This window comes from Podarcis bocagei, assembly GCF_964188305.1.
Source record: "Podarcis bocagei genome assembly, chromosome: 3".
NCBI classification, from domain to species: Eukaryota; Metazoa; Chordata; class Lepidosauria; order Squamata; family Lacertidae; genus Podarcis; species Podarcis bocagei.
The window spans coordinates 91198527-91224934 of NC_138127.1; the positions used below are offsets into that span (position 1 = coordinate 91198527).

Genomic DNA, 26408 nt, shown 5'->3' on the forward strand with positions numbered 1-26408 from the left:
GTTGGTCTTTAAGGTGCTACTGGAAGGAATTTTTTTATTTTAAGCAATATATAAACATTGATAAATAAAATAAGAAGCTCCATTAAACTCTGCAGGACTTCCCTTCTTCTGAATAAACTTAGGACTGCTTTGTAAGCCAGTCTTCCATTATAGCACACACACACCCCACTTTCCAATATTTTATTGACAAAAATTGTATGATTACTATAAGGCTTCTTCTGTTTGCAGTAAGGAATGATATTCAGCAGTGGTTCCTATTGGGAGGAGGGTAGGATTTCCACTGCTTCTTCCCCACTGCATCTCCTGATGTCCACACGGTTCCAGCAATCCCACCTTCTACCCACCCCACCACCTATGGGACCCAAGGATGAGGAGTAGAAATGGAAACCCTACTACATGAGTAGAAGTTTGTTCTGCTAGCAGATGGATCCAGGGCTACACCACCCTTTGAAACCTTGCAAAGAGAACAGCACCAATTTCCGAAAGCCATTTATTCCAGAGTGGCTCCACTGACTTCAGTACCATTACTGGGGGTGGGGTGGGGATGCTTCTGAGTGATAGACAATGCTCTGACTGACTGGAAATACGTGGGGTGGGGTGGGGTGAGGACACAGAAATCTGTGGAATATAAAAAGATCAGCAACAGAGTCTTTTTTCCTTCTGCCTCAGGGAAAGGCTGTGATGGCTGAGCCCCCTCAAATCGTTCAGCAATCTGTGTTCTTTTTTCTTCTTCTTTCCACTGCAGATCTTGCATTCAGCAGAGGCTGTCCTTGATCAAACACTCTTTGTATCTAGTTCGGGTTAAGCTCTACCGAATCCAGAGAGGAGTGTAGGAGAATTGGTGCCCTCGAGCCAGCAGAGGAACCTGGCTTCAGCCCAACCAGCAGCTCACAAGGACTCTGGGGTCAGGATTTATTCCCATCGCTCAGTTTCCTTGCTAACAGAAAGAAGCGTACTGAGTGGTGGAGGAACACGACTGAGCCACGTCAAACAGCAGGAACAATGAAGAATCTTAGGATGCGAGGAAAGGGCCAGGGAGGAAATGGAGGCAGGGAACCCAGTGCACAAAATCGCATCATGGTGTTGGCACTGTGGCCCACTGAAAGCCAAAGGAATAAAAGTGGGCCAATCGGTCCTGGTGAGGAATGGGATATGGATGAGGCAGAAGAAGGAGCGGTCTTTTTCAGAATCAGTGCCCCTGAATTTCGTGTACTGCACCACTCTTGTTTTCTAAAGCTCTGGAGTATTGCTGAAGAAGATAGTGTGCTCCCTTCCCAGACTCTCAATGGTTCTTGGTTGTTTTGGAGACTGGTTTGTAGGCCAGTAACTCCCTGGGCCAGGAACTTTCTGTATGGAAAGAGTAAGAAACAAGGCAATTATTAGATTAAACCGAGGTAAAAGGTAAAGGGACCCCTGATCGTTAAGTCCAGTCGCGGACAACTCTGGGGTTGCGGCACTCATCTCACTTTATTGTCTGAGGGACAGCTTCCGGGTCATGTGGCCAGCATGACTAAGCCAAAACAGTGCAGAGCAGCGCACGGAAACGCCATTTACCTTCCCACTGGAGCAGTACCTATTTATCTATTTGCACTTTGACGTGCTTTTGAACTGCTAGGTGGGCAGGAGCAGGGACTGAACAATGGGAGCTCACCCCGTCATGGGGATTCGTCACCTTCCGATCGACAAGCCCTAGGCTCTGCGGTTTAGACCACAGCGTCACCCGCATCCCTTAAACCGAGGTAGGCTTGCATAAAGTAAAACACTGGAGCCAGCATGCACAAGATTGCCGCATCAGTGTGTTAACTAAGTGATAACATTTTTGGTTACCATTTTAAGCCTGTATTTTATTTTTAACCCATTCTCTGCTAACCTATTTTTAAATCCCATGTCTTCATAATATGTGTGCTCTCTCTCTCTCTCTCTCTCTCTCTCTCTCTCTGTGTGTGTGTGTGTGTGTTTCTCTCTCTCCCCCCCCCCTCTCTGAGCTAGTGATAAATACCTCACATCAGGCTGAGAACAGGACTGGGAGGAGGAACCACACAGAAATATTCCCTCCCACACTTGGAAAAATAGCTCAGTTTATTCTGAACCCAAGTAATCACCCGAGAGCACAAAGGGGTCCTCTTAAGCCTTCACCCACCCTCCTCCTTAGGAGGAGCAAATTCCCTCCTTCGTCTTTATCATCTGCTCACCTGCTCACCCCCCATCCCTCCAAAACTATCTCCTTTCCCTCCCACACAACTGCTTACAAATGTGAGGCACACTAGGGAAATTGCATTTCCCAGGGCTCCTGGCATCAGGCTAACGGTGGTAGCAACATGCCTGATGCTGGAGAGAAAGAAAGCAGAAGAAGAAGAGGAGGAGAGAAAGAGAAATACTTTCCACCCCTTCCTCCCAACACTGCTATCCCTGGGACAGCAAGAGAGGTAAGTGGACATATGGAGGGAGTGAAAATGAGTTCAGAAGCAAACGGGGTGAGAATTTGACATTCTTCTCTGGTTCAGGTGAAAATCTGAGGCAGAGAAAAACTTTTAGGGATGTAACGCTTGCCTCATGGTTGAGCGAGAGCTTTATGAGTTCTCACATTTCAAATTTCTGAGCCAGGTAATACAAAATGTGGTACAACAGATCTCCCTGCCTAATAGGCACAAGCAATGGTAAATTGACTCAAAACAAGTGTTGGGGCAGCTGAGACACCTGAATCCCCACCTATCCAATCCAGATACAACTTTCATTTCTGCTCAGAGAATAGAGGTGGAATCTACACAAATATAAAAACCGTTCTGAAAATGCTTTTTTTAAAAAAAAATTACATTGAATTTTCCATAAGGCTCACCATCGCCATCTAGTGTCACATTGTATATTGCACTTAAAACACACTTAAAACGTTTTATTTGCAGCTATATAGCTGAAAAGTCTCAAGCTGTTTCTTCTGATCTTGGCAAAGACAAATGGTCAATACAAGGCGCCAAGCTCTAACTCTATAGATGAGCATATTTTCAACTCACAAGCCAGAACTCAAGGTTTCGCTAAGCAAAGAGAAATGTAACACCTCATTTTATTCCAAAGTTGCATAGAAATATATACTAATTAGCGATTTAGGTTTTGACAACATGTCTATGTTCTATCCTGATATGCTTTTTAAAAGTGTAATTGTTTGTATATGACCCGTTCTGATTATTGGTTGGCAATCTTATTTTTGTTTTGATGATGGAGTGCAAGCATAAACACAATTGGCGCACTAATTGTAATCAAGCTGGAATATGAAAGAGGCAATAATGAAAATATAATGTACCCTGACAAGGGAGGAGATAAAAAGGGCAAATTCATTATATTAAGGTGGGGTTTTCTTCATGGCAAATCCTCTGTTTATATCAAAACAGGTCTGGCAAGTCATTATCATTTTAGAATATATATTTTTTCTATTCACCGTAATTTCGACAAGGCAAGCTATTAAAACAATCTGTGTTAAGATGCTGCGAGATTACATGCTGAATCCATTTTGTATTCTGAAGTTTGCATTTTATAACTGAATTAATTCCTGGTCAGTAAAGAAAATCGTACTCACAGAATGGGATGGCAGCAACCGTGGTACTTTGGACAGGAAGCATGACCGAATAGGCGTAGGCAAGTCTTCTTTTATGTTATATGTCCCCGGTCCTGGACCTTCTTTCTACAACATAATAATGCTTATGGTTTATTTCAGAGATGTTCACATATGCATAGACGGGATCATTAATACCATGAATTGGACCACAATACCTCAAGGACCGCCTCTTCCCATATGAACCGACCTGGATCCTGAGATCAGCACCTGAGAACCTACTTCATGCGCTTTCTCTGCCAGAGGTCTGGAAGATGGCAACAGGAGAACGGGCCTTTTCTGCAGAGGCCCCCTGTTTGTGGAATGCTCTCCCCAGGGAGACTCGCCTGGTGCCTTCACTGCATATCTTGAGGTGCCAGGAGAAAATATTCACCATCTCCCAGGCTTTTGGCTAATTAAACATTATATGGCCTAAGTACAACCAAACTATCCTGTTTGAGCCCTGCTTGTGTAAATATTCATTTAAGCATTCCCATTGTTTCTGTGCTTAGACTAACCTTGTGAAGAATATAGAGAACACAAAGATTTGATGGACTATGAAAGAACTTAAGGAAAGGAAGTGACTGAAGAACAGATGTAAAGGTGAACTAGATAACTTAGAGACGTGTGTTGAATGTGGTGGAAGTCTTTTATAATATTTTAACTAGGATTTATATTTTGTAATGTTTGAAGTATGAATTTGGTATTATTGATTATGAAAAGTATTTTTTCTCTTTTTTCTTTTCTTTTATCTTTCGTCTTTCTTCTTTTCTAGTCTGCATTTTGGAAAATACATAGATAAATGTGTTTACAGTGTTATGTATTGATTTCTGTTTCTATTTCTTTTTTCTTTTTATTTTCTTGTAATACTTAATAAAAACTAATAAAAATTAATAAAATAAAAATAAACATTATATGACCTTTAAAACTGACCATATTGTTTTTGTGCATTACAATGTTATGTATTTTTGTGCTTTTATATTGTAAACTGCCCTGTGATCCTCCATTTGTTTATTATTATTATTATTATTATTATTATTATTATTATTATTATTATTTCAACTTATATACTGCCCTTTATCAAAAGATCCCAGGGCAGTGTATAACATTAAAAACACATCACAGAACATCAGTGCTTAAACATAATAAAAAGCTTACTGACAGACAGCCTAATACTAAAATAGTCATCATAATAACTTCCACAGATTATTTAATAGCTATAGGCCTGGGTAAGGGGAATGTTTTTGCCTGGCACCTAAAGACATAATGATGGCACCAGTGAGCCTCTCTGGGGAGAGCATTTCACAATTGGGAAGCCAACACAGAAAAGGTCCTCTCTTAAGGAATAGTATAGAAATTTTGATGATGATGATATTGTCACATTTCAGTCTGGAAGCCAGGGGTCACCAACCTTCTTGGACTGGGGGCCCATTTTGAATTTTGAGAGGGTGCAGAGGGTGCCAGTTACAAAATGGCTACCATGGGGGCATGGCTTGGCACAAAATGGCTGCCATGGGGAGCATGACATAACATAAAATTAGAGAAAGTACCACCATTGCTTCCGGAGTAAGCCCAAGGGACACCCCCATATAGAGCATCTTTAAGCAATCCAATTTTGAGGTTAGTAACATCTGGTGAACATTTGCAATATTGGGCAAGCTGTCTTCCAAGGTCCGCCATTAGTAATTGTCTCATTGAGAATCCTTGCTAAGATCCTAGGAAAACCCCAGGGTTCACCTTCCGAACACAGTTTACGAGCCACTGGCACAGAACAAACTATTCCTGTCCTTTCATTGTGTTCTGAGAAAGCCAGAAATAACATTTCATTTTTGCCACAGAAGATCTGAGCAACACTGATGGTTTCTGACAGGTTCACATGCCCCTGAAGTAATTACGGGATATCAGCCTCATCTTGGAAAGAGAAACAAGCAAACCTTTTAATATATGAACAACTGACACAGATCACGGGGCTGTCTCATTGCTTCACAACAAAACCCTTTACGCCCGTCCATCTATTTTCGATCCCTCGCAGACACAAGTGGCACCAACGCGTCAAGCAACACTTTCATATTATTGTTATAAAGCCAAGAAAAATAAAATCTATTTATGTTCAGTAGATAAGTTAACGCCTGTCTATTCCCCGCCTCTCGTGTTCATGTGTTAGCATCTGTCATGTTCCTTAGAGCATAAAAATGATGCTTTTTTAACACATTTGAAATGGCAACCTCTCTTGTGTGTATTTGGTGTTTTGTTTTGTCCCCCCCCCCAATCCTTTCTTCTGTAGCAATTTATTTTGTCCAGAGGAGAGAGAGGTTTAAGAGCTTTGTACAGATTTCTGAAAATTTCACCTGGACATAGGCATAGCTGGGGGGGGGGCTGCCCCTCCCCTAACAAGTAAATCAATAAAAATACTTAACTAACTGAGGTTCTCCCCATTATTATTATTATTATTATTATTATTATTATTATTATTATTACCCCGCCCATCTGGCTGGGCTTCCCCGGCCACTCTGGGCGGCTTTCAACAAAATATTAAAATATTAAAATACAGTATAAAATACATGAAGCCTGCCCACCCCAAATAAATCCTGACTGCACCCATGCACCTGGACACAACATAGTAGGAACATTAAAAAAAACACAACACTTGAGAAGAACAGCCACTTTTAAGGAAATGCTTTGTGACAGCCTGTAGACCAGACTTCCCCATTCTGATGCCCTCCAACTTCATGGGAATACAATTCCCCTGAGGACAAGCTAGCATGCGTAACTTTAGAGTGTAGGATGAGAGTGTCCTACTTTACAGAGGATTTTCGCTATTTGAAGGGTTGTCTGGCTCAAGTCCACTTTAAAAACAAGGAAGGGAGAAGAGCAGTGTTGAAGTCGCCCATAAACAGTTAGAACCTAGACAGCAAGACAGGGCAAGCCAACAGGTCACTGGCTCTTAGTCTCTCTCCCCCCCCCCCCCCCCCGTGCTGAGGTGCCTTACCTCTCACCCCTGAACTTGGCAAAAAATCTGCTAGGCCTGGGAAATTCCATTCCCTGGGTATTTTGCCAAGCAAAAATTTGCTCCATGGTTTTAACGGAAAGAAATCTTAATAAACGGAAAGCGGATGACCGCTTGGAAAAAGTTAAGCATGATGATGATGAGAGATGAGTCATTCCATAGCAACTGAAACAGGTAGGTGGACAGGCCTCCTTCTGGGACTAGACGAAGGTTTCTTCTTTCCGGTTTTGATACATTTATGCTTTCCTATTCTTTATTTTAAAAAACCATTAACAGTCTGGTCATAACCATGACTTGATCCTGGTTTCAGATCCTTGTTTGAGAACAATAAATCAAGGGTTGCTATATTCAGACTAAACAGTAAACAGTGGTTTGTGGCAAACCACAACTGGATTCCTTTAATGACCTCTCCACCTGAGTGGAGGAGGCAATGTGCAACCCTGACGGTTCATCATGCTCATAACAATTAAACCATAGATGGTTGTTACATCTGAACTGGCCCTTACATTGGGCAGTTTGGGCATAACATTACTGACTTAATAACAGTTTCCAAACTGTGGATCATGACACATTAGTGTGTTGTCTGCAGTGTGTAGGTGTGTCATGCGAACGCTTCCTGCGGTCCTCCTGGGACTGGAAAGGAGTTAGTTCAACCTCTGGTTTGCTAGTAAAACTGAATAACTGTGCTGCAGAATGATGCATGTCTAAAAAGTGTGTCACCAATATGAAAAGTTTGGAAAGCTTGAAATAACAGCTAAATAAGTTGAGAGTGAGCACTGGGCCCCATACATTGCCTTTCCCTCTGTGGACCAGCTTCAGCACTTAAATCCTCATCTCTTTAAACAAGGGGATGGGAAGCTGGGGTCTTCCAGACATAGTTGGCTTGTAGACAGTATGGCCAGTGGTCATTGATGATGGAAGCTGTGGTCCAGAAACATCTGAAGAGCCCCAGATCTCCATCCCTACTTTAAGCCATAGTTTCCTGTTACACCTGTAACAGGAAACTGTGACTGTCTGTTTACTTACCAGGGTAATAAACCAGGGTGAATGTTTCACATATGGTAACAATGTGCAATGAAGTGCATTGCACATATGTCCCTCAAAAGACCCTTCATGAAGGTCCTCTGTCCTCTACTGTCTTGTCGTGTCCCGTGTCCCACCCCCCAAATAATAGGCAGTGCAGACCATCACCTGCAAAGCACACGTTTTGGCGATTGCTGCTGCAAATGTTAAGATGTCGGTTACAGCTCATTTGTTGCAAAATATTGGACAGCAGCTGTATCAATAACTCATTTAAGGAGCTGTTGTTTACACAAAATGTCTCTTCTATCACGGAAGGCCACCTGGCATCGGGACATTAATGAGATCCTCAAGGATTTTCAAATAAAAGGTTAACATCTATTTAAAAGCCAAAGCACAACCTCAAGAGAATTCAAGTTGCACACAATCCTTTGCTCTGCTTTCACAAAAGAAATGCTGATCAACCCTAGCAAGGATTTCCCCTTTCCCCAGGATCCTCCATTGTAGGACTGCAAAAGCGCTAATCTGATCAGGGGGACAGGAGAAGTGTGCTCTTTTAAGTCAAAATCCTGCTCTGTGTTTGATCAAGGATTTGGCATGGCTGGCATCTGAAAATTAGCCACGGTATTTGGAAGGAGCAGAGGTTCTTTAAGCCCAAAGAAAAACAGCAGAGCTGGGTCGCTTTATTTCTTCAAAAGAAAAAAAGACACGTAAGCATAACTTTCCGAAAGATAAGAGGGCAAAAATAGACATTGAATCAGTTCTGCGGATGGCGCTGTAGAGCTGATTGAAATCTACTCAGAGTCGAGAGTGGATTTCATGCTCTTTATTCAGCTCATAGTGGGGGGAGGAATGGAAGTTTCCCCAAAGTATCTGCTTTATATACATTATTTAGACAATGGGCTACACGTGATTGGTTAATTCCAGAATTCTCCTGTAGGCCAATCAGGTTGCGGATTCACTTCCATCCGGAGCTGGATTGGGTGGTTCCTGCAGACCAATCAGACTGCTGCATTGTTCTAGGACCAATCAGACTGCTGCATTTTGGATCCTATTGTTCTAGGACCAATCAGACTGCTGCATTTAGGATCCTATTCAACTCAGTACATAACACTGATGAAAAAAAATGCCAGGCTCATTTGGCAGGGAGAATCCTTGCCAACATCAACACACACACACAATGCCATGGGCTGGCTGGATGCAGAGGAATGGTGGGAGGTACCAGCTGGGGAACCCCCAAGGGATGAAGGCTCAGAGCCTGGGGATTGGTGGTGGGACAATGATGAGTGGCCCGAGGGAGAAGAGGGAGCGGACTGGAAGGAGGAGGTGTCGGAAGCTGAAGAGGCAACAGGGTTTAGTGAGCAGGAAGAGTCCGTGGCAGAGAGCAGTCCAGAATCAGAGGCAGAAGCGGAGGCTGGAGAGGAGGAGGGCCAAGAGGCAGAGATGAGTCAGGCTAGTGAAGAAGCTGGGGTGTCTCCTCCTCCTGCAAAGGGCAGCTCCCCATCCCCCATGATCTCCAAGGACCAGGAGAGCCCTTGAATTGTTATAATGCACACTGCTGGCCTGGGTGGAGGAAGAGAGGGATGTGAGCATGTGTAGAAGCCAGCCTTCTGTATAAAGGTAAAAGTCACCTCTGTTGCTTTACCCACCGCTGGCTCCTGGGAGGTCACCCAGAAGAAAACGCTTCCCTCAGGCTGAAAAAAATACCCCCCACAACTGCACTGTTGGTCTCTGCATGAACAGGTTTCGCCATTTTTCAAAACTGTACGAACCCTTACCAATTACATTTCAACTGGAAGAGCGCCTATGTTGTGGTGCACCTGCAGCAGCACAACCAGACACCTTCATCTGCTTCAGTTGCAACAAAACATGTCTCTCCTGCATCAGTCTCTACAGCTACAGCAGGCATTGCAAACTTCCAAAGTTTGACTTCACCCTCAAAGGCTCATTCCTCCATTGTCTACCAAGACAGACAGATGTCAACAACCTTTCTGACCAACTTCTGCTCTCTGGGTGGGGGGTGACAACCTATGGTCTGCCTCTGACCTCACTCCCAGACAAACCTGCTGAAAGCATCAGGCTATAAAGCAATTTGCCATGAGTGGCTGATGTGCTGGACGTGGATTTCAACAGAACCTGAAGCAGGTTTGTGACTACACTGCACTTAGCACACCCACATTCTGTGCCAACAAAAACTGAATTTTGCAACATGCTGGGTGGACCACGATTGGGGAATCTTTGTCAGTCTGAGGGCTGCATCTCCTCCTGGACAACCCTTCAAAGCCACATGCCAGCCACTGGGCAGGGCCTAAGGCAAAAGTGGGAGGAGAAATTCTGTATCATTGTGTGTTTGTACACTCACATATCTTCATCTAGACAAGCAAGTGGCATTATCAGAGCTCATGGGCACATTCCAGCCAGGCAAAAACACCACTCATAGGTGGCATGTAGCAGAGCCAGTGGGAGGTCTTGCCAGTGAAGAGGCAGTGTGCCTAGGGAGAGTCCTAAGGATCACTAGAGAGAATTAGAGGGCCACATCTGGACCCCAGGGCTGAGGTTCCTCATTCCTGGTAAAGACTGTCAATTCCTGGTAAAGACTATCATATCACCCTCCTTAAAAGTTTCACCTGTTACAAAGGAGGAAGCCAGTAAATCTGGACCTTTGTCTCACTGCGGCCTTCTCCTTTCCGCAGCTTGTCTGGATTGCTCGACAACAGGTCGACTGTTCTCCTTTTATACTGTACAGATTTGGTGGCTAATTTGAGCGCGGCACTTTTTCTCTATGTAAGTCAGGAATGAATCACAGCCACAAACTGTCACCTCTGTTCACTAAATATGTTAGGTGTTAAGAAGCTGTAACGCTCCCCCTGCCCCCTGGCTTCATAGCACAGTGCGTTCCACCAGCTGAAACATTTCCAAAGAAAAATAGGGACTAGTGATGATCCGATGATTGTTTCTGTACCAGAAGAAGAGGAAGTCCTCTTTGGAAGGCTGCGACGCGTAACCAGCTGTTCTGCACATCAAGGGAGAAGAAACGGCTAAGGAGTAAACCTTACACAAATCTGGATGATCAGATGGCGCCTGGTGCCAAATGTATTGCTCTGCTTTCCTTTGGACCACATCAGCAAGGCCGAGAGTGGGGCAGGTCTTGTCGTCTGGGCAGCCCAGTGCCTCTATATACACTGCCCAGGCTTGCATCCAGGGGAGGTTATCTTGGTCTCCTTGTTGTTGTTATTTAGTCGTTTAGTCATGTCTGACTCTTCGTGACCCCATGGACCAGAGCACGCCAGGCACTCCTGTCTTCCACTGCCTCCCGCAGCTTGGTCAAACTCATGCTGGTAGCTTCGAGAACACTGTCCAACCATCTCGTCCTCTGTCGTCCCCTTCTCCTTGTGCCCTCCATCTTTCCCAACATCAGGGTCTTTTCCAGGGAGTATTCTCTTCTCATGAGGTGGCCAAAGTATTGGAGCCTCAGCTTCAGGATCTGTCCTTCCAGTGAGCACTCAGGGCTGATTTCCTTACGAATGGAGAGGTTTGATCTTCTTGCAGTCCATGGGACTCTCCAGAGTCTCCTCCAGCACCATAATTCAAAAGCATCAATTCTTCGGTGATCAGCCTTCTTTATGGTCCAGCTCTCACTTCCATTCGTCACTACTGGGGAAAGTGATTTGACTTCATCCCCGGACACGCACTCAACAGTCTCTTGAGATAGACCGATGCCAACAACAAAGTAGTAGATGGAATGTGTGAAATGCCAATTTCATTGTGCCTTTCTGTTCCAATGTGTGCATTTTTATCAGGGCTGGGCAAGCCATGGACCTCCTAATGTTGCTGAACTACAATTTCCAACACCCCTGACCATTACGGATGCTGGCTGGGGCAGATAGGACTGGGAGTCTAATGATCTCCGGAGGTCCACAGATTCCTCACCCCAATTTAAACAGATGTGCACAAGGAACAAGATGTGTTCAGTGTTCACCATCACTGGGGAATAATAATAATAATAATAATAATAATAATAATAATAATAATAATAATTTATTTATACCCCACCCATCTGGCTGGGTTTCCCCAGCCACTCTTGGCGGCTTCCAACACTCTTGGCGGCTTCCAACAGAATATTAAACTACAATAACCTATTAAACATTAAAAGCTTCCCTAAACAGGGCTGCCTTCAGATGTCTTCTAAAAGTCTGGTAGTTGTTTTTCTCTTTGACATCTGGTGGGAGGGCGTTCCACAGGGCGGGTGCCACACCGAGAAGGCCCTGAACCCTAAATAAACACCCCTAACATAGCATATGAGACCTTGAGAAAGCTGGAATACAGAAAGCTGCCTGTAGTAGCATGTCAAATTATTTTTCCATCTAGCCTGTGTGGTCTCCTTTGGCAGCAGCACTCTATGGTCTTAGGCAGAGGTTTCCCATATCCTCTGGTATCTTTGGGGTGGAGGAAAGCAGAGATACCAGAGATTGTATCAAGCAACCTTTTGCGTGTAAGCTACATACTCTGCTATTGAACTATGATTCCTATAGAACAGAGGTGTCAAGTTCCACCCAACATTGGGGGGGGGGAAGAGCTCATCATGTGTGTGTGACATCACATGTGCAACACACACGTGTGACATCACGCGCATTGGGAGAAGGCCGCAAGGCCTGGCAGGGCCCTCTGCCACCATGGCCCAGTTCCACAAGATTGGGGGTTGGGGCTCAGGCATGTCCCCACATACTTCAGTGGGACTGAGGTGTCCTCAGCCCCAAAGGGTTGGTGCCTATGTTTTAGAACATGGGTTCCCAAATTGTGCTCCATGAGCTAAGCACAATAACAAAATAACACATATCTCCTTTCATGTCTTCAATCGTCCTTACAAAATAAAGCAAAAAAATACGTTGCAAATTCTTAAAAAAGCTAGCATTTTCCACAACCAGGCTTGTGTGAAGAAGGACAAGTGTCTAAAGATACAATTAATTTGAATGTTGTGTTTACTTTTGATTTAATATTTGCACTCCGCTTTTCCAACGGTACTTTTCGAAAGTACAATAATACAATAATATCTGCCTCACAGAACATGACATAGATGTCCCCTTGGTACAAATTCTACATTTGGGTGCAAGAATGTTTTGTGGGGGAGGCATGGAAAACACACATAGGCTCCAGCATCGGCGATGTTCAAGGTCTTCTGGATATTTCTGCTGGTGTTCAAGTGACAGCTTCGAGGACATGACTGATTCATCTTTTGGGGAGTTTCATACGGTCGACGCTACCTTTTCAACGCTTTCGGGATCAAGCCATTTATCAAGATTATGATGGGGTGACTCATACGCTCTCCAGTTGCTACACTTGCTTAATATTGATGACAAGATCTTGATACTTCCTCGCAGCCTCAGCTCCTGAATTCTGGGTTTTTATTAACCGAAGGCACAGATGCATCAATAATGGACGTGCGCTTGTTCTTCCTGACTATATCTGGACAATCACAGTCAACACATCCATCAAATGGGAAAGGTGTGACCGTATATACCTTGCAAGTGGAATGCACAAGTTCTTCTGAAGGCCAGAACTTCTAATAGGGATTCTCTTGTTCTTCCCTCTCCAGCATTCTTCCAGCATTATTTTGTGGGGATGTAACAAGCATTTGGTGTTTGCCAGCACAGGCTACCCAATATACGGACTCTGTGATGGTCTGGTTTTATTTATTTAAGCTATTTATGAACCTCTTAATTTCTGAAGCTTCTAAGCAGTGTACACATACACAAATTTAAACGCACACAATGGATAAGATCAATTAAAATGAATCGTAACAACAGAAAACTTCCTTAAAATGCCGCCTGAAAGTTCTTTGAAAAGTTTTACATGGAGAGAGTCTGCCGAATATCAACTGGGAGCGAGTTCCACAACATTGGGCTCATGATACTGAATGCATAGCCTCTGGTGGAAACGAGCTGCGCATCTGAGCCCATAGGAAAGGAGATCTTTCCCTGAAGAAATACAGACCCTCCAAGTGTCCCTGTTTTCCAGGTACAGCCCCCAGATTTATAGAAGCTGTACAGGTTCCTGGAATGTCCCAGTTTTCTTTAGGAAGTCCCTGTTTTCATCAGAGAAATGTTGGAGGGTATGGCAATATAAGGGAACAGACAGCCCTTAGGAGAGCAGGCCCTTAAGAGAGCAATGCTTGAACTGGGATTGGGCCTGGCTTAGTAAATTAGTCTACATGAGGGACACCCTGTCCTCAAATTACTTTTCAATGCAGAAGAGAATAGGAGCATAGAACATCAGTGTTTGCTCTTGGCGGGCAGTATGAAGCCTCTGACTTCACGAGGCCTAGTATAAATACTAGGAGCCCAAACTTTTATTTCTGCATTGGCAGCAAAGCAGTAACAATAGTCAGTCCAACAATGCCAGCCGTAACTCTATTTAAAGACATGCTGAGTTGTGGTCAAGCGAATGTGTGGAAAGTGTGTCTTGAACTCTAGTGCTATAAACTTTAGGTTCCTGTTAGGCATTCTTCACATGCTCATAACTGCCCAGACATCTGGGTTAGGTTTTCAAAAGCTCGTTTCTGACCACACATCTCCCTTGAATGTTCAGGTTGTCCCATAACAGAGTCTAAAAATGAGTTGACTATAGACAACTCCTTGCCATGATTATCACAGCATGCATCTCAATGACTAGGTAAAGCTGGTCATCAGTAAAGGTAAGGTAAAGGACCCCTGGACAGTTAAGTCGAGTCAAAGGCGACTATGGGGTTGCAGCGCTCATCTCGCTTTCAGGCCGGGGGAGCCAGCATTTGTCTGCAGACAGCTTTCCGGGTCATGTGGCCAGCATGACTAAATTGCTTCTGCTGCAATGGAACACCGTGACAGAAACCAGAGTGCATGGAAATGCCATTTACCTTCCCGCCGCAGTGGTACTTATTTATCTACTTGCACTGGCGTGCTTTCGAACTGCTAGGTTGGCAGGAGCTGGGACAGAGCAACGGGAGCTCACCCGGTCATAATAATTTGAACCGCCAACCTTTTGATCAGCAAGCCCAAGAGGCTCAGTGGTTTAGACCACAGCGCCACCCACGTTATCAGTATGGTCTTGCCAAGCAGTGAGTAGAATCTCAATATTTCGCCTGGATTTTCAGACCAAGACAGGAAAGGGTAGTCCTCTTACCAAGTGGTTATGTGCTCAGCATGCGAAGTTACTACCACTTGGCAAACTTGCTCAGGCTCAAAATTCCTAACGTAGCAGCAGCAGCCTCTTTGCAACAGACCCATCCTCCATTGTGCAAGGAAGGCTGCCTGCAAGTCCCATGGGAACATCTCTTTATGGGTGCAGAGTGATAACATTGGAGCTGGCTCATTTGTGACTCAAAGGGCACCAGGAATGCATGCATGTGAATCATCATGACTCATGCCCCCAGCTCACCACTCCCTTTCCCCCTTATGTCACATTTCATCCATGCAAGGCCCACGGTGAGATTCTGCATCCTGCCATCTTAGTGAAGAAAGCTGTTCCTGGAGCCATCAACAGATGTAAGCGAGCATCAAGTTGCCATGTTGGATAACACCCCCACCCCTTCACACCTTATGCAATTGAAATACAATAATTAAACAACGTGTGGGTTTTTTTCCAGTGCAGAAATTCTGCATTTCTAACCCTGTCTACTCAAAAGGAAGTTCTGTTAAATTTAATGGAACTTACTCCAAGGTAAGAGTGTACAGGATTTCAGCCTTAGGAATCATTTCAGAAAGTCTCCAGTGTATGCCCTCCTCCCAAAAAGTATATTTTATAATAAAAATAATAATAAATTGGCCACACTCCCTTTTACATTTTAGCCCACTTTGGCACGAAGCCTCCAGAGGGTTGACCCTGGCTCAATAGGGCTCAAGCCCCCAAAAAGTTTAGGTAAAGGTAAAGGGACCCCTGACCATTAGGTCCAGTCGTGGATGACTCTGGGGTTGCGGCACTCATCTCACTTTACTGGCTGAGGGAGCCGATGTACAGCTTCCGGTTCGTGTGGCCAGCATGACTAAGGGACTTCTGGTGAACCAGAGCAGCGCAAGGAAACACCGTTTACCTTCCTGCTGGAGTGGTACCTATTTATCTACTTGCACTTCGACGTGCTTTTGAACTGCTAGGTTGGCAGGAGCAGGGACCAAAGAACGGGAGCTCACCACATTGCGGGGATTCAAACCGCCGACCTTCTGATCGGCAAGCCCTAGGCTCTGTGGTTTAACCCACAGAGCCATCCCAAATTTACACTATAAATTTAATCTAGTTTCAAGTCTGTTTAACCGTCACAGCTCCTAACCAAGGGAGGGTGAGAAATGTAGCTTTCTGAGGGAGAGTTGGGATTACAACTAGAATTCCCAGCACTCACAGCCAATCACAATTTCCAGGGAATATTCAGGTCCATGATGAAATGCCTTGGCTTCCTTGCTTCATTAGCAGGTGTGATTAGCATCTATTTGTAAGTGTGCATTTACTTTCTTCTTCTTTGCAAACCTAACAAGTCCTCAGTCAGCAGAGTACTTACCGGACCAAAAGTGTTAAGCCGTTGAACTGCAGATCGAAACATATAATTCCTGCATGGGGGGGGGGGAGAGAATGTGTTTTAAGTTCTTTTGAGAAGTCCTCAACTTCAGAAACGGTCCCCAGTCCCATTTTCCTTTTAGCTTGGAAATGTATCTGATCAAAAGTCAGTATGCAACTTAGGAGACAATATGCAAAGCTTAAAGAATGTGCAGGAAACACACCTATTTCAATTGTGTTGTTTTAATTGGACCGTGGGTTTAGGTGTTTTGCTTATTTAATTGTGCCTTTGCACCCTCCCCAAACTACAGTTCCCAGGATTTGCTGGGGTAGGGGTTGCTTTGAATGCACGGCATGTACGCAGCCTTGGTCATTTGGAGATTTTGTTTGTGTGTGTAGCAACTAACAAGCAAACTAATAAATTCAAATAAAAATAATGCACTAGTGTCTGATTCTTTGGACAAGAACTTAAGAAGATCCTAGCAGACCAGTCCAGAGGTCAATCTAGTTCATGGGTAGGCAAACTAAGGCCCGGGGGCCGGATGCAGCCCAATCGCCTTCTCAATCCGGCCTGCGGATGGTCTGGGAATCAGCATGTTTTTACATGAGTAGAACGTGTCCTTTTATTTAAAATGCATCTCTGGGTTATTTGTGGGGCATAGGAATTCGTTCATCCCCCCCCCCCCAAATATATAGTCCAGCCTCTCACAAGGTCTGAGGGACAGTGGACCGGCCCCCTGCTGAAAAGGTTTGCTGACCCCTGATGTAGTTCAGCATCCTGTTTTCACAGTGGCCAATCGGATGCCCAGAAGCAGGACCCAAGCCCTCTTCCCTCCTTTGGTTTTCAGCAACTGGTCTTCAGAAGCATGCAGCCCGCCCACCCGCCCCCACCATGCCCCATGCTCTCAGTGCAAATGGAGGTCAGCCCTCAAAGCGAGGTGCTTTCTTGAAAACAAACCATCTTTTTAATTGAAGCCTGCTTATTGAAATCAGCAGGAGTCTATCTGAGTTGGTGGCATGAATCGCCCTTTGTCCTCAAGCCATGGGATTTGCTTGGAAATGAGGCAAAATGAAGGCTTTAAAATAAAGCAGGCAAAAATAATCTGTACAGGGTGGGGCAGGAGCGGGAGGGAGAAACGAGATTAGCAAAGACTGTGTACTCACTTGGTTGGAAAAGTGGGCACAGGAGGAGGGAAAAGATCGTACTGCCCGGGGTCAGTGTTTATATCCTGTGGGGAATCAAGTGTACACAATACAAATGTCAGTAACCCAAGTTTTATTTTATTATATACTATTTAAAATAGTTGTTTCCCCAATTCCTCATCACAAAGATTCAGGAGGCAGCTAACAAATCTGACAGGGTAAAGCTTTCTCTACGGATTATAAAATAGTAGCAAATAAAGTTTCAGCAGCTCACAAGTCAACGTTCAAATTATAACATTATCTTTGTTCTGAAAGCTGAGAAGAGGGTTGCCTTCAGATGATTTCTGAGAGAAGGTGCCACAATCCAGAAGGCCCTGCTTCTTCTCTCCTCGCAGAGCTTGATTATTGGGCAGGTTCATGTGGTGGGGTCATGTGTTCTGCTTGCAGGGGTGCCGACTTTCTCTCCACATGACATCACACGCACGTGTGACATCACACACAATGACGTCATGCACCCTTCTGCGCACACAAATGCTCACCCAGCGGTGGCAGGCTGCGGGGGATGGCAGCCCTCTCAATATTGAGGGAGGGGACTTAGGCCCCTACACACAAATACTGAGGGGGCGGAAACTCCTTCTGGTTGGCGCCCCTGTCTGCTTGATAGGCCTTCACATAGAAAACTGTCCTCTATCAGAGAACAGTCCTCTCTTTGAGGAAGGCTTCTATCTGAAGCACTGTCCAGTCCCAGCCCAATTTACATACATACATACATACATACATACATACATTTTTATTTACACCCCACCCTTCCCAGTTCAGAAAACCAGGCTCAGGGTGGCTAACAACAAATTTAAAACACTTAATTGATGCAACAAACAACAGCATAAAATACAGCATAAAACATGAATAACAATAAATTCAGAATTCAAAAATCAATTTAGGGGGGAAATCCATCCAATAAACATTAGATGATCAATTATTATACCCCACCCATCTGGCTGGGTTTCCCCCCTCCTTAGTTATTAAAATGAATGCCCCCCCCCCATTTTTTTTTAATGAATGGGCCCATTTCTTTACTTTTACCTTATCTCTATAGGAGGCAGTCGTGGGCGCCTCCCTCGAGATGCTCCTGAAGGAATATGTCACGCGCCTTTTCTCAGCCAGCTCCACAAACGAAGGAGGGACGTATTTGAAGCTGCTTGGTAGGGTCATGTCAGTCATCTGCTGGAAGATTGAGATCCTCTTCCGGCCTTCCCCTTTAAAATTGTACGTCCGCTTCACTGGGTTCAGCTGAGCATCCTCGAGAAAATCCCGGACTGGGTAGCAGCCTGGTATTGGGGTGGGCTGAAGGAAAGAAACTTGAAATCTGACCCACAGCAAGCAATTAACTTGAGGATTTCGGGATTTGTCGTACTTATTTGCTCTAGGTTGTAGGTTTTATCCTCCCTTTCCTCTAAGAAGCTCAATGCAGCAGACAAGGAACGGCATTCAAGTGTACATTCCTCTCTTCCCCTCTAAATGGTGTTCTTTAAAGCATAAACACATACTCTCCTTGTGGTTAAATAGCAGTTTTGTTTTATTTTGTTATTAACCGTTAAAAGATGCCAGCCAAAAACCTTTAGGGGAGTTCCAGTGTTAGAGTAAACGCATTAAAATCAGTTGGCTTCGGTTACAGTAATGTCTTGTCTGCATCTCTATTTTAATACCACACTGTCTGAACCAGGCAGGGCCAGCCTTTTTGCTGCCTGAGGTAAAAGACAAGATGGCCTCCGCTCCTTTTCCATGTGCAGAAGCCAACTGGGATGGCAGTTGACTCTTACCACAGCACTGATGAAGGGACAGCATTTTCCACTTGTTGGTGGGGCAGGGGGAGGTCAGTTAGTGTAGCATACACAGCTCTTTCCTCCAACAGAGGGGAATTACCTGGGAACTGTAGTTTTGTCAACGGTGCTGGGAATTGTAGTTCTGCAAGGTGCAAATGAGAGTTCCCAGGATTCTTCGGAGGAAGCAATGTGCTTTAAATGTGTGGTGAGGATGTGAGAGTGTATTGCATACAGTGTTATTCCTCCTCCTGCTGAAACTGATAAAAGGGGAAATTTCAAAAATGAGAATGAGGAGAAGTAAAATCTCTCTCTTCCTCTCTTTCTTCCCACCCTTCCTACACCTTCCACCCTGGTTGTTTTAAGGCTGGCAGGATTTAAAAAGTGGTGGTTTGCTCCATCATGGACTCCCTACCCCTCACCCTACATAAAATAAGGGCTCTGGTTGTACTTTGTAGTGTAAAAAGTTGTCTATTTGATAAAATGTATTTACTGCTTGATGGGTTGTTTTTTTTAATTAAAAAAAAACATTCGAAGCAGTTTACAAAACAAATAAATCTCATTATTGATTAAAAAACAGTCAACAAATCAAAATATTTTAAAAATAATTTAAACCCACGAAAAACTTTTTTAAAAAATTAAGATGCATGCCAACATTCTATATGTCTGAAATACTTGCCTAAACAAAAATGCTTCTTTTTTTTACAGGGGCTCAAAAGAAGGGAACCTGTCTAATATAAATAGGCAGGGAGTTCTGAAGCTTAGGTGCCGCCATGCTAAAAGGTCAATTTCTCAGAAATGCAGAGCAAGTATTATGCAGCCCCGGGAAGAGTGGCAGTTCCACAGATTGAAGTAGCCGAAGGGGTAAAAAAAACGAGGTTGAAATTCGCTTCCAAAGTATACAAGATAACAATGCATCCACATGAATCAAGTCAATTCGTGCAAAATACCCCTACAGGGGTGGTTGGTGTGCTTTACATTAGCATTGTTCCCATGTGCATTATGCAAAGGATGGAGTGCCCTTTTCCACATCAGATTTCCACATCAGAAGGCTCACAGTAAATGAATATATTCCAGAATTCTGCTCCGATTAAGAACTGGGGCTTGCAATTGCTGGAAAAATGCAGAGCGCCTTCTAAAACTCTGCACAATCATCTCAGGTCATGCAGTTTCCACCTTGGTGACACACAGCTAAGCACAATTAAATGAACATTATACATACCCTAAGAGATTCCCTCCACCATGCATCTCTTCCAAAATCAACTTCTTTATCCTTGTCTTTGTCAACAACCTTCAAAGAAATCCAGATTTTATGTGCAACTTTTTACATTTGTCCATTGGTCATAGATGTATGTACTGTATACATGTTGCCTACATACGAACACATACAAAACCCTAAATCTTCACATATGCTACAAAGCACAAAAATAAAATACACACATCCTGATCCAAGGATTGGAAAGTGTTGCTTTCCAAACAAGGACCATCAATGGAAGGGAGAGAAACCAAAGCGAGGTGTATCCAGAATTATGGCACTAGGACATGGGCAGTATGTGCATTCATGTCTCTCATGGTGTGGATAAGCTGTATGGCATATGTGACTTTCATGGAAGTGTAAAAAAGCTTTTTAAAAAATTGGATACCAATACACACATTGATGCAGAAGATTTTGAAGATTATTATTCAACTGAAGCCAGAACTCTTCCTGCTGGGACTAATGAATATAAAAACAGAAAATGATTGTGGAATATTATTTTAATATAAGAACACAGCGGCAAGATTGCCATATTCACAAAGATGGAAAGAGTCACTATTATCTACTATGGAGAGTGCTTTTTTCGGGGGGGGGGGGTACGCAGGGGTACGCATACCCCTAAACATTTTGTGAATCTAAGTTTGGCCTCACTGAGGGGCAGTGTTTCAATATGAGTAGGAAAATGAGAGTACCCCAAAATATATTTTTTTAGAAAAAAAAGCACTGACTATGGAAGAATGGTTATTGAAATTAATGGATTTGGCTGAGATGGAGAAGTTGACGTGTTTAAGTAGAGAAAAACCATGGGTGACATTTATTAATGATTGGAAACCCCTTATGGACTTTTTGCACAGAAAGGAAAACAAACTTGTGATATCTGAGTTTGAAGACTGAAAAAAGGTTGGTTTATGGAAAGCAGAAGAGTTGGTAACTATTCTGAAACAAGGGTGTTGCTTAAGTCTATAAAGCTGATGGAACGAAGAATCGGAAGTATTTTCTTTTTCTTATATTTTCTTCTCTTTCCTTTACTTTCTCTCCGCTCTTAACCATACCACGCTGGCTCTGAATTCTCTGAAGTGAGAACTGAGTGGGTGCTGCAATGCAGTGAGTGTAAGGACAGTGTGATCATTGTGTGGTTTATACTGGTTTATAGTGTGTTTACGTTGGGTTATAGCCAATGTTCTGCGTCTTGCCCTGCATGAGGCAAAATGGGAAGTGCCATCCTGCCCTACTGCCACCTGCTCCACCAACACCGGCATTAGCACTGATTTCAGGTGAGTTCTCATTGATTTCAAGCAAGATATGTGAGATCTCGCCTGAAATAGATGGCCGAGCAGGTGGGGTGCTGCACCTGAGGCAGCAGCCTCATCCTGCCAAATGGCTGCACCGGCCCTGGTTAGGGGAAGGAAGAGGATATGGCCCCAAACTTTTGTGTGTGAATGTGTCCATGAATGATTTCGATCAGTGTATTATATATGGGGTTTTTGTAGATATTTTCTAGCTCTATACAGTGGTGCCTCGCAAGACGAAATTAATTCATTCTGCGAGTTTTTTCGTCTTGCGAATTTTTCGTCTTGCGAAGCACGGTTTCCCATAGGAATTCAAAAACCTCAAAAAAGGCTACCACACTGCGTGCTATGAGTTGCTCCTCGAAGTCAAGTCGCAACTGCACCTCTTCAAGCAATGCACCCTGGGTACGTATTAACGGTTTTAAGAAAAGGAAACAAACTTGCAAGACGTTTTCATCTCACGAAGCAAGCCCATAGGAAAATTCGTCTTGCGAAGCAACTAAAAAAACGAAAAACTCTTTCGTCTTGCGAGCTTTTCGTCTTGCGAGGCATTCGTCTTGCGAGGTACCACTGTACTGCAATTCTGCCACATGTTCATCTTGAATTTTGATGGGTTTTGTTGCTTTGCACATGACTTGCTTTTGCAGTTCTTATTTATTTTGCTTACATCCATTGTTTCAAAATATTTGCTGTCGCTTAATTATGCAGTTTTAAATATAGGATTGTTATTTCTCCTTCCTTGGAGGTATTATAGATCTATCATGGATGCTTTAGTTGCGGTTCTTGCATTGCAGAGAGTTGGACTAGATGACCCATGGGTCATACAATTCTATGATTTTATGATTATTAAAAGCCAGGCTTTGGGGGAAGGACGAAGTCTCTGTGGCATAATGGGTCAGTGTATCTGGATGTTAACTAGGTTGGTGGTTCAAGGCTGCCCAGGGGCGATTGTGGGCAGGATTGCAGAGGGCTGGACTAATATGTCCTCAGGGTCCCTTCCAACACTACAATTCTAAGTGCATTGTGATTATTTTATTTCTGCTGTTCCAGGTTCTCTTATTTGTGATTTGTAATTAATTTTATTATATTTGATTTTTATTCTTGGGGTTATTGTGTGGCACGTAGAGACCATTGAATGAGGATGGGGTACAAATACTTCGAATAAAAGAACAAATAAATAAATCCAAAGATGATGAGTGTATAGGATTTACCCCAAACTGTCCGCTCACTCTACTTGCGCCCCTACTGCGAGCTAGGATTTCCATCTTCCTTTGGACATAAACTGAGTACTGCTGTTGGTTTGCACCAGAGCTATAAAGGTATCTGTGACATCACAATTCAAGGGCTCTATATTAGAGTGTTCGCACGCAAGAGGAGAAATGGGAAGAGATAAAGCCTGGAAACAGAAAGTGGCTCAAAACAGAGAACTAAGAAAATATCGAAGAGAATTAAAAAGCAGTAACAATTAGACTTTAAAGAAGAATGGGAACCTTTTACAAAGTACTTAAAGAAACAACAAAATGAACTGGACTCCTTGGCAGGTTTTGAATAAACAGTCACAAACTTTTTCTTGGTAATATATAGATAGATAAATTAAGGTTCTTTACAATTTTATAATATGCAAAGAATAACATCTGATGAAAAACCAGAGAGAGGAGCTGAGGGAAGTCTGGGGGTGGGATGGGAGGGGGGTTCTTTTTGGGGGAGGGAAAAATGGGGGGGTGAGGATGATGTGTTTTTGATAAATTGTTATGTTGAAATTCCTAATAAAAAATATTCAAAAAAGAAAAGAAAAGCACTAACAATTAATTGCCAATTATTATTATTTTTTGGGGGGAGAGAGGAATTGCTACATATTTACATTTATTTAAGATAATGTATAGACTGTTTGATTGTAAATAGAGCCTCTAAGCAGTTTACAAAGAACAAAGCAAACATGAAAATTGTCAATAAACGACAAAGCTAAAAACAGATTATTTAAAGTAACAGTTAAGCTAAAAACAGATTAAAACGTCTACATGCCTGAACAAAAAAAAAAAACGCTTTTAGCAGCCCCCACACAGAGTGCATTACAGCAATCCAATTTTGAAGTCCCTTGTGATCCCAGCGTTATCCTGATTTTAGCCTTCTGGTGAACAGGCTGTGCAGGTTTTTGCGTTGTTTCAGAACCTTGCAAGACCTCTTTGACTAGAGGCGACAGTGGCTGGACAAAAGCGATGTGTGCAAACAAGACATTTAAAAGAGCCATTTCAAAATCCTATAAAAAAAACCTAGTCATTTTCAATTGTTTACTCTGAGTAGACCCATTGAAATTAGCAGACCTAAATTAGTCATGGCCATGAATTTCAACAGGCCTAATCTGAGTAAAAGTAACCTGAATTAATTCCTGCATTGCAGGGGAGGAGACTAGGTGACTCTTGGGGTCCCTTCCAACTCCTGATTCTATGAATACAAGCCAGTCTTCCTCCAGCAAAAAAAAAAAAAAAAAAAAAAGCTGCTTATCTATATTTTGAATAAAAGGATGGCAATAAAGGATAGTGTCCCAGTGAATATACCAACGTCAAGATTTGAAGGTGGAGTACCAGGCGATCAAGTTAATGAGAGTGGTCTTGTGTTTCTTGAACACTACAGAATATGGCAAACTGCTTTATAAACTGAATCTGAAAAGCTTTTTGCAATACGGCATGGTAGTTTACTGTTAAAATGCAAAATACGAATTAAAATCTAATCGCTCATATCCATCAACTGCTCTGAGTGCTTCAATTAGCTCTTTGGATCCCAGATCATAGTTGCAAGTTGGTTTCCCAGCCACCGAGATCAGTTGCTCTCTTGCTTTGGGTGTGCCTTTTGTTTGCTTGTGGGAGTCGAGGAACATGGAAGTAGCCTTATATTGAGCAAGAACATTGGGTCCATCTAGCTGTTTTCTACAATGACCAGCAGGGTTAGACAAGGGACATTCCCAGACCTTCCTGGGAAATGAACCTGGGACCTTGCGCTTGTAAAAAGCAGATGAGCTTAAGTGCTGCCTTTAGAATTTGGTACATTGGAAGGCTTTTGTCGTTTGAGCACACACACACCCTGCCAATAATCTCCCTGTGATGCAGCTGTTCTCTTCAGCATAAGTGAACTGTATGAAAATTAAAGTGCATTTCCAGGGAAATCAGGGCATTCCCATCTCCAGGTCATTCCAAGGGTTTATTCTGATGATCTCAAAGCATAACCCAAGTACATTTCATCCTTTGAAGGGCTGTCATGCCCCATGAAAATGCAACCAGATGACCAGTCCACACACAGCATGGTTACAGGATGAATCATATGCAGTTGCCATGACTACTGCATACTACAGGTCCTACAGACCCTTGCCTGTGTTCTCAGAACATGAAAGGTTGCTACCACAGTTCCCATCAGTTTTACCAGAACTGTGTGAAAAGATCTGAAATGTCTTTGTGTAATAGGCAGAACACACTTAAAATGGGAACTCCAGGTGATCATTGCACAAAACCATCTTAAGCAACAGAATGTGGGAAGATTCTCGCTTCAGGTCTTCTCAACATGCAACGGTGGGGTGATGGAATCACGTGTGACCTCTTTTACACGGAGCCATGCACCTGAACTGGGCTTGCTTGCTGTAAAAAGATCTAACAAATGCTAAGAAACTAGACTCCCCAACAGACCTGACAACAAATGCAAAGCAAACTGAGCATTTGCTATTCTAGATTTGGCTGGACAACCTTTAAGTGTATAAGCACTGATTGAGACTTTCCCCACCAAGGTAAATATTACCAGTATTTTAAGGTGGGGAATCCCTGTTTGTTGCTACGACCAATATCCTTTTACCCAATCTAAGGGCTTTTTGTAATACAAAGATGACGCCACACATCCACTTTCCCATGGAGGCAGGGCTTGAGGTCTCTCTTCAGAATGCAGAATTCCTATTGCTTCATGGTGGGGGACAGGGGGTGAGAGAAGACATAAAATCTCTTAATCTCCCTCCCTCAAGCACCAAATTTCAGCTGCCAGAGAAATTTCCTAGTTATGACGCATATGACTGAGGCCCACACTGTGATCAGTCACCATAGAACATTGTCAAAGGCTTAATAGAAACCAAAAGGAGTAACAAACCGTGTCTTCAGACGCTTGCGCAAAATTACTGCGACGGCCACCAAGCATTTTGACTTTTAGGTTTCGTTATGGTTGGTAGTGAGTGGAACTTCTGTACATCATGGAAAACTGCCTTGTAAAGATGTGGCCATGCTTTGCCTCACTGACCATCCCCAGATGCTATCCCACACCTGTATCAAAACGAGAGGACTCATGAGTCACTACAGAGGCAAGGGCCAGAGCTTTCCTATGTACCTCTCCTTGCACTCACTAGCAGTTATAATGAAGTGTCACTATGGACATTATGATACAATGTACAAACTCTCAATCAGGAGGGAGCTTTTGATTTTGAAACACATGCAATCTGTCCATCCAGGAATGGGGGGAAAACCCTTGTTTTTGGGCTTGTACCCATTTACTAGTGGAATGAGGAAGATTGAACTAAAAATATTTTAGACCACTTTAGCATTCAAGCTTCAGGGCAGCTTTACCAAGTACAGACTGTATGAACGAAAAACATACAGAAAATAAATAGCATACATAAGACACTGCCAGGGCATGGCAAAACAGGAACCAAAGGCTGTCGGAAACAAGATTTTTATTTGTCTGCAGAAGAAGAAAGTTCATAGCATTGGGGATGCTACAGAAAGCCATGCTTCTGATAAAGGCTAAT

General features: G+C 43.4%; 1 protein-coding gene across 3 annotated transcripts; it reads right to left on the reverse strand.

Moving 5' to 3' along the window:
- Positions 1-476: 476 nt before the first annotated feature.
- On the reverse strand, positions 477-25994 carry STPG4 (sperm-tail PG-rich repeat containing 4). 3 transcript variants are annotated; one of them, XM_081188838.1, is made up of 7 exons: positions 25757-25994; positions 20313-20381; positions 18354-18614; positions 17292-17356; positions 16132-16180; positions 3569-3673; positions 477-1347 (listed from the first exon to the last, which is right to left on the reverse strand). In XM_081188838.1, the coding sequence occupies exons 1-7, from the start codon at positions 25802-25804 to the stop codon at positions 1231-1233; spliced, it is 714 nt and encodes a 237-aa protein (XP_081044964.1). In that variant the 5' UTR covers positions 25805-25994; the 3' UTR covers positions 477-1230. The 3 variants fall into 3 exon arrangements, with proteins under 3 accessions (XP_081044964.1, XP_081044963.1, XP_081044965.1); XM_081188837.1 differs by lacking the exon at positions 25757-25994 and adding an exon at positions 22846-22963; XM_081188839.1 differs by lacking the exons at positions 3569-3673; positions 25757-25994 and adding an exon at positions 22846-22964.
- Between the last annotated feature and the right edge of the window lie 414 nt (positions 25995-26408).

Bases quoted from the DNA above. Each gene is read 5' to 3' on its own strand.
- STPG4 (XM_081188837.1), bottom strand. From the start codon at position 22,899: ATGGAAATCCTAGCTCGCAGTAGGGGCGCAAGTAGAGTGAGCGGACAG. The intron at 18,615-20,312 runs GTATGTATAATG...TCTTTCCTTCAG, and splicing joins GGTGGAGGGAATCTCTTAGG to CCCACCCCAATACCAGGCTG. The intron at 16,181-17,291 runs GTGAGTACACAG...CCCCCCATGCAG, and splicing joins GTGCCCACTTTTCCAACCAA to GAATTATATGTTTCGATCTG.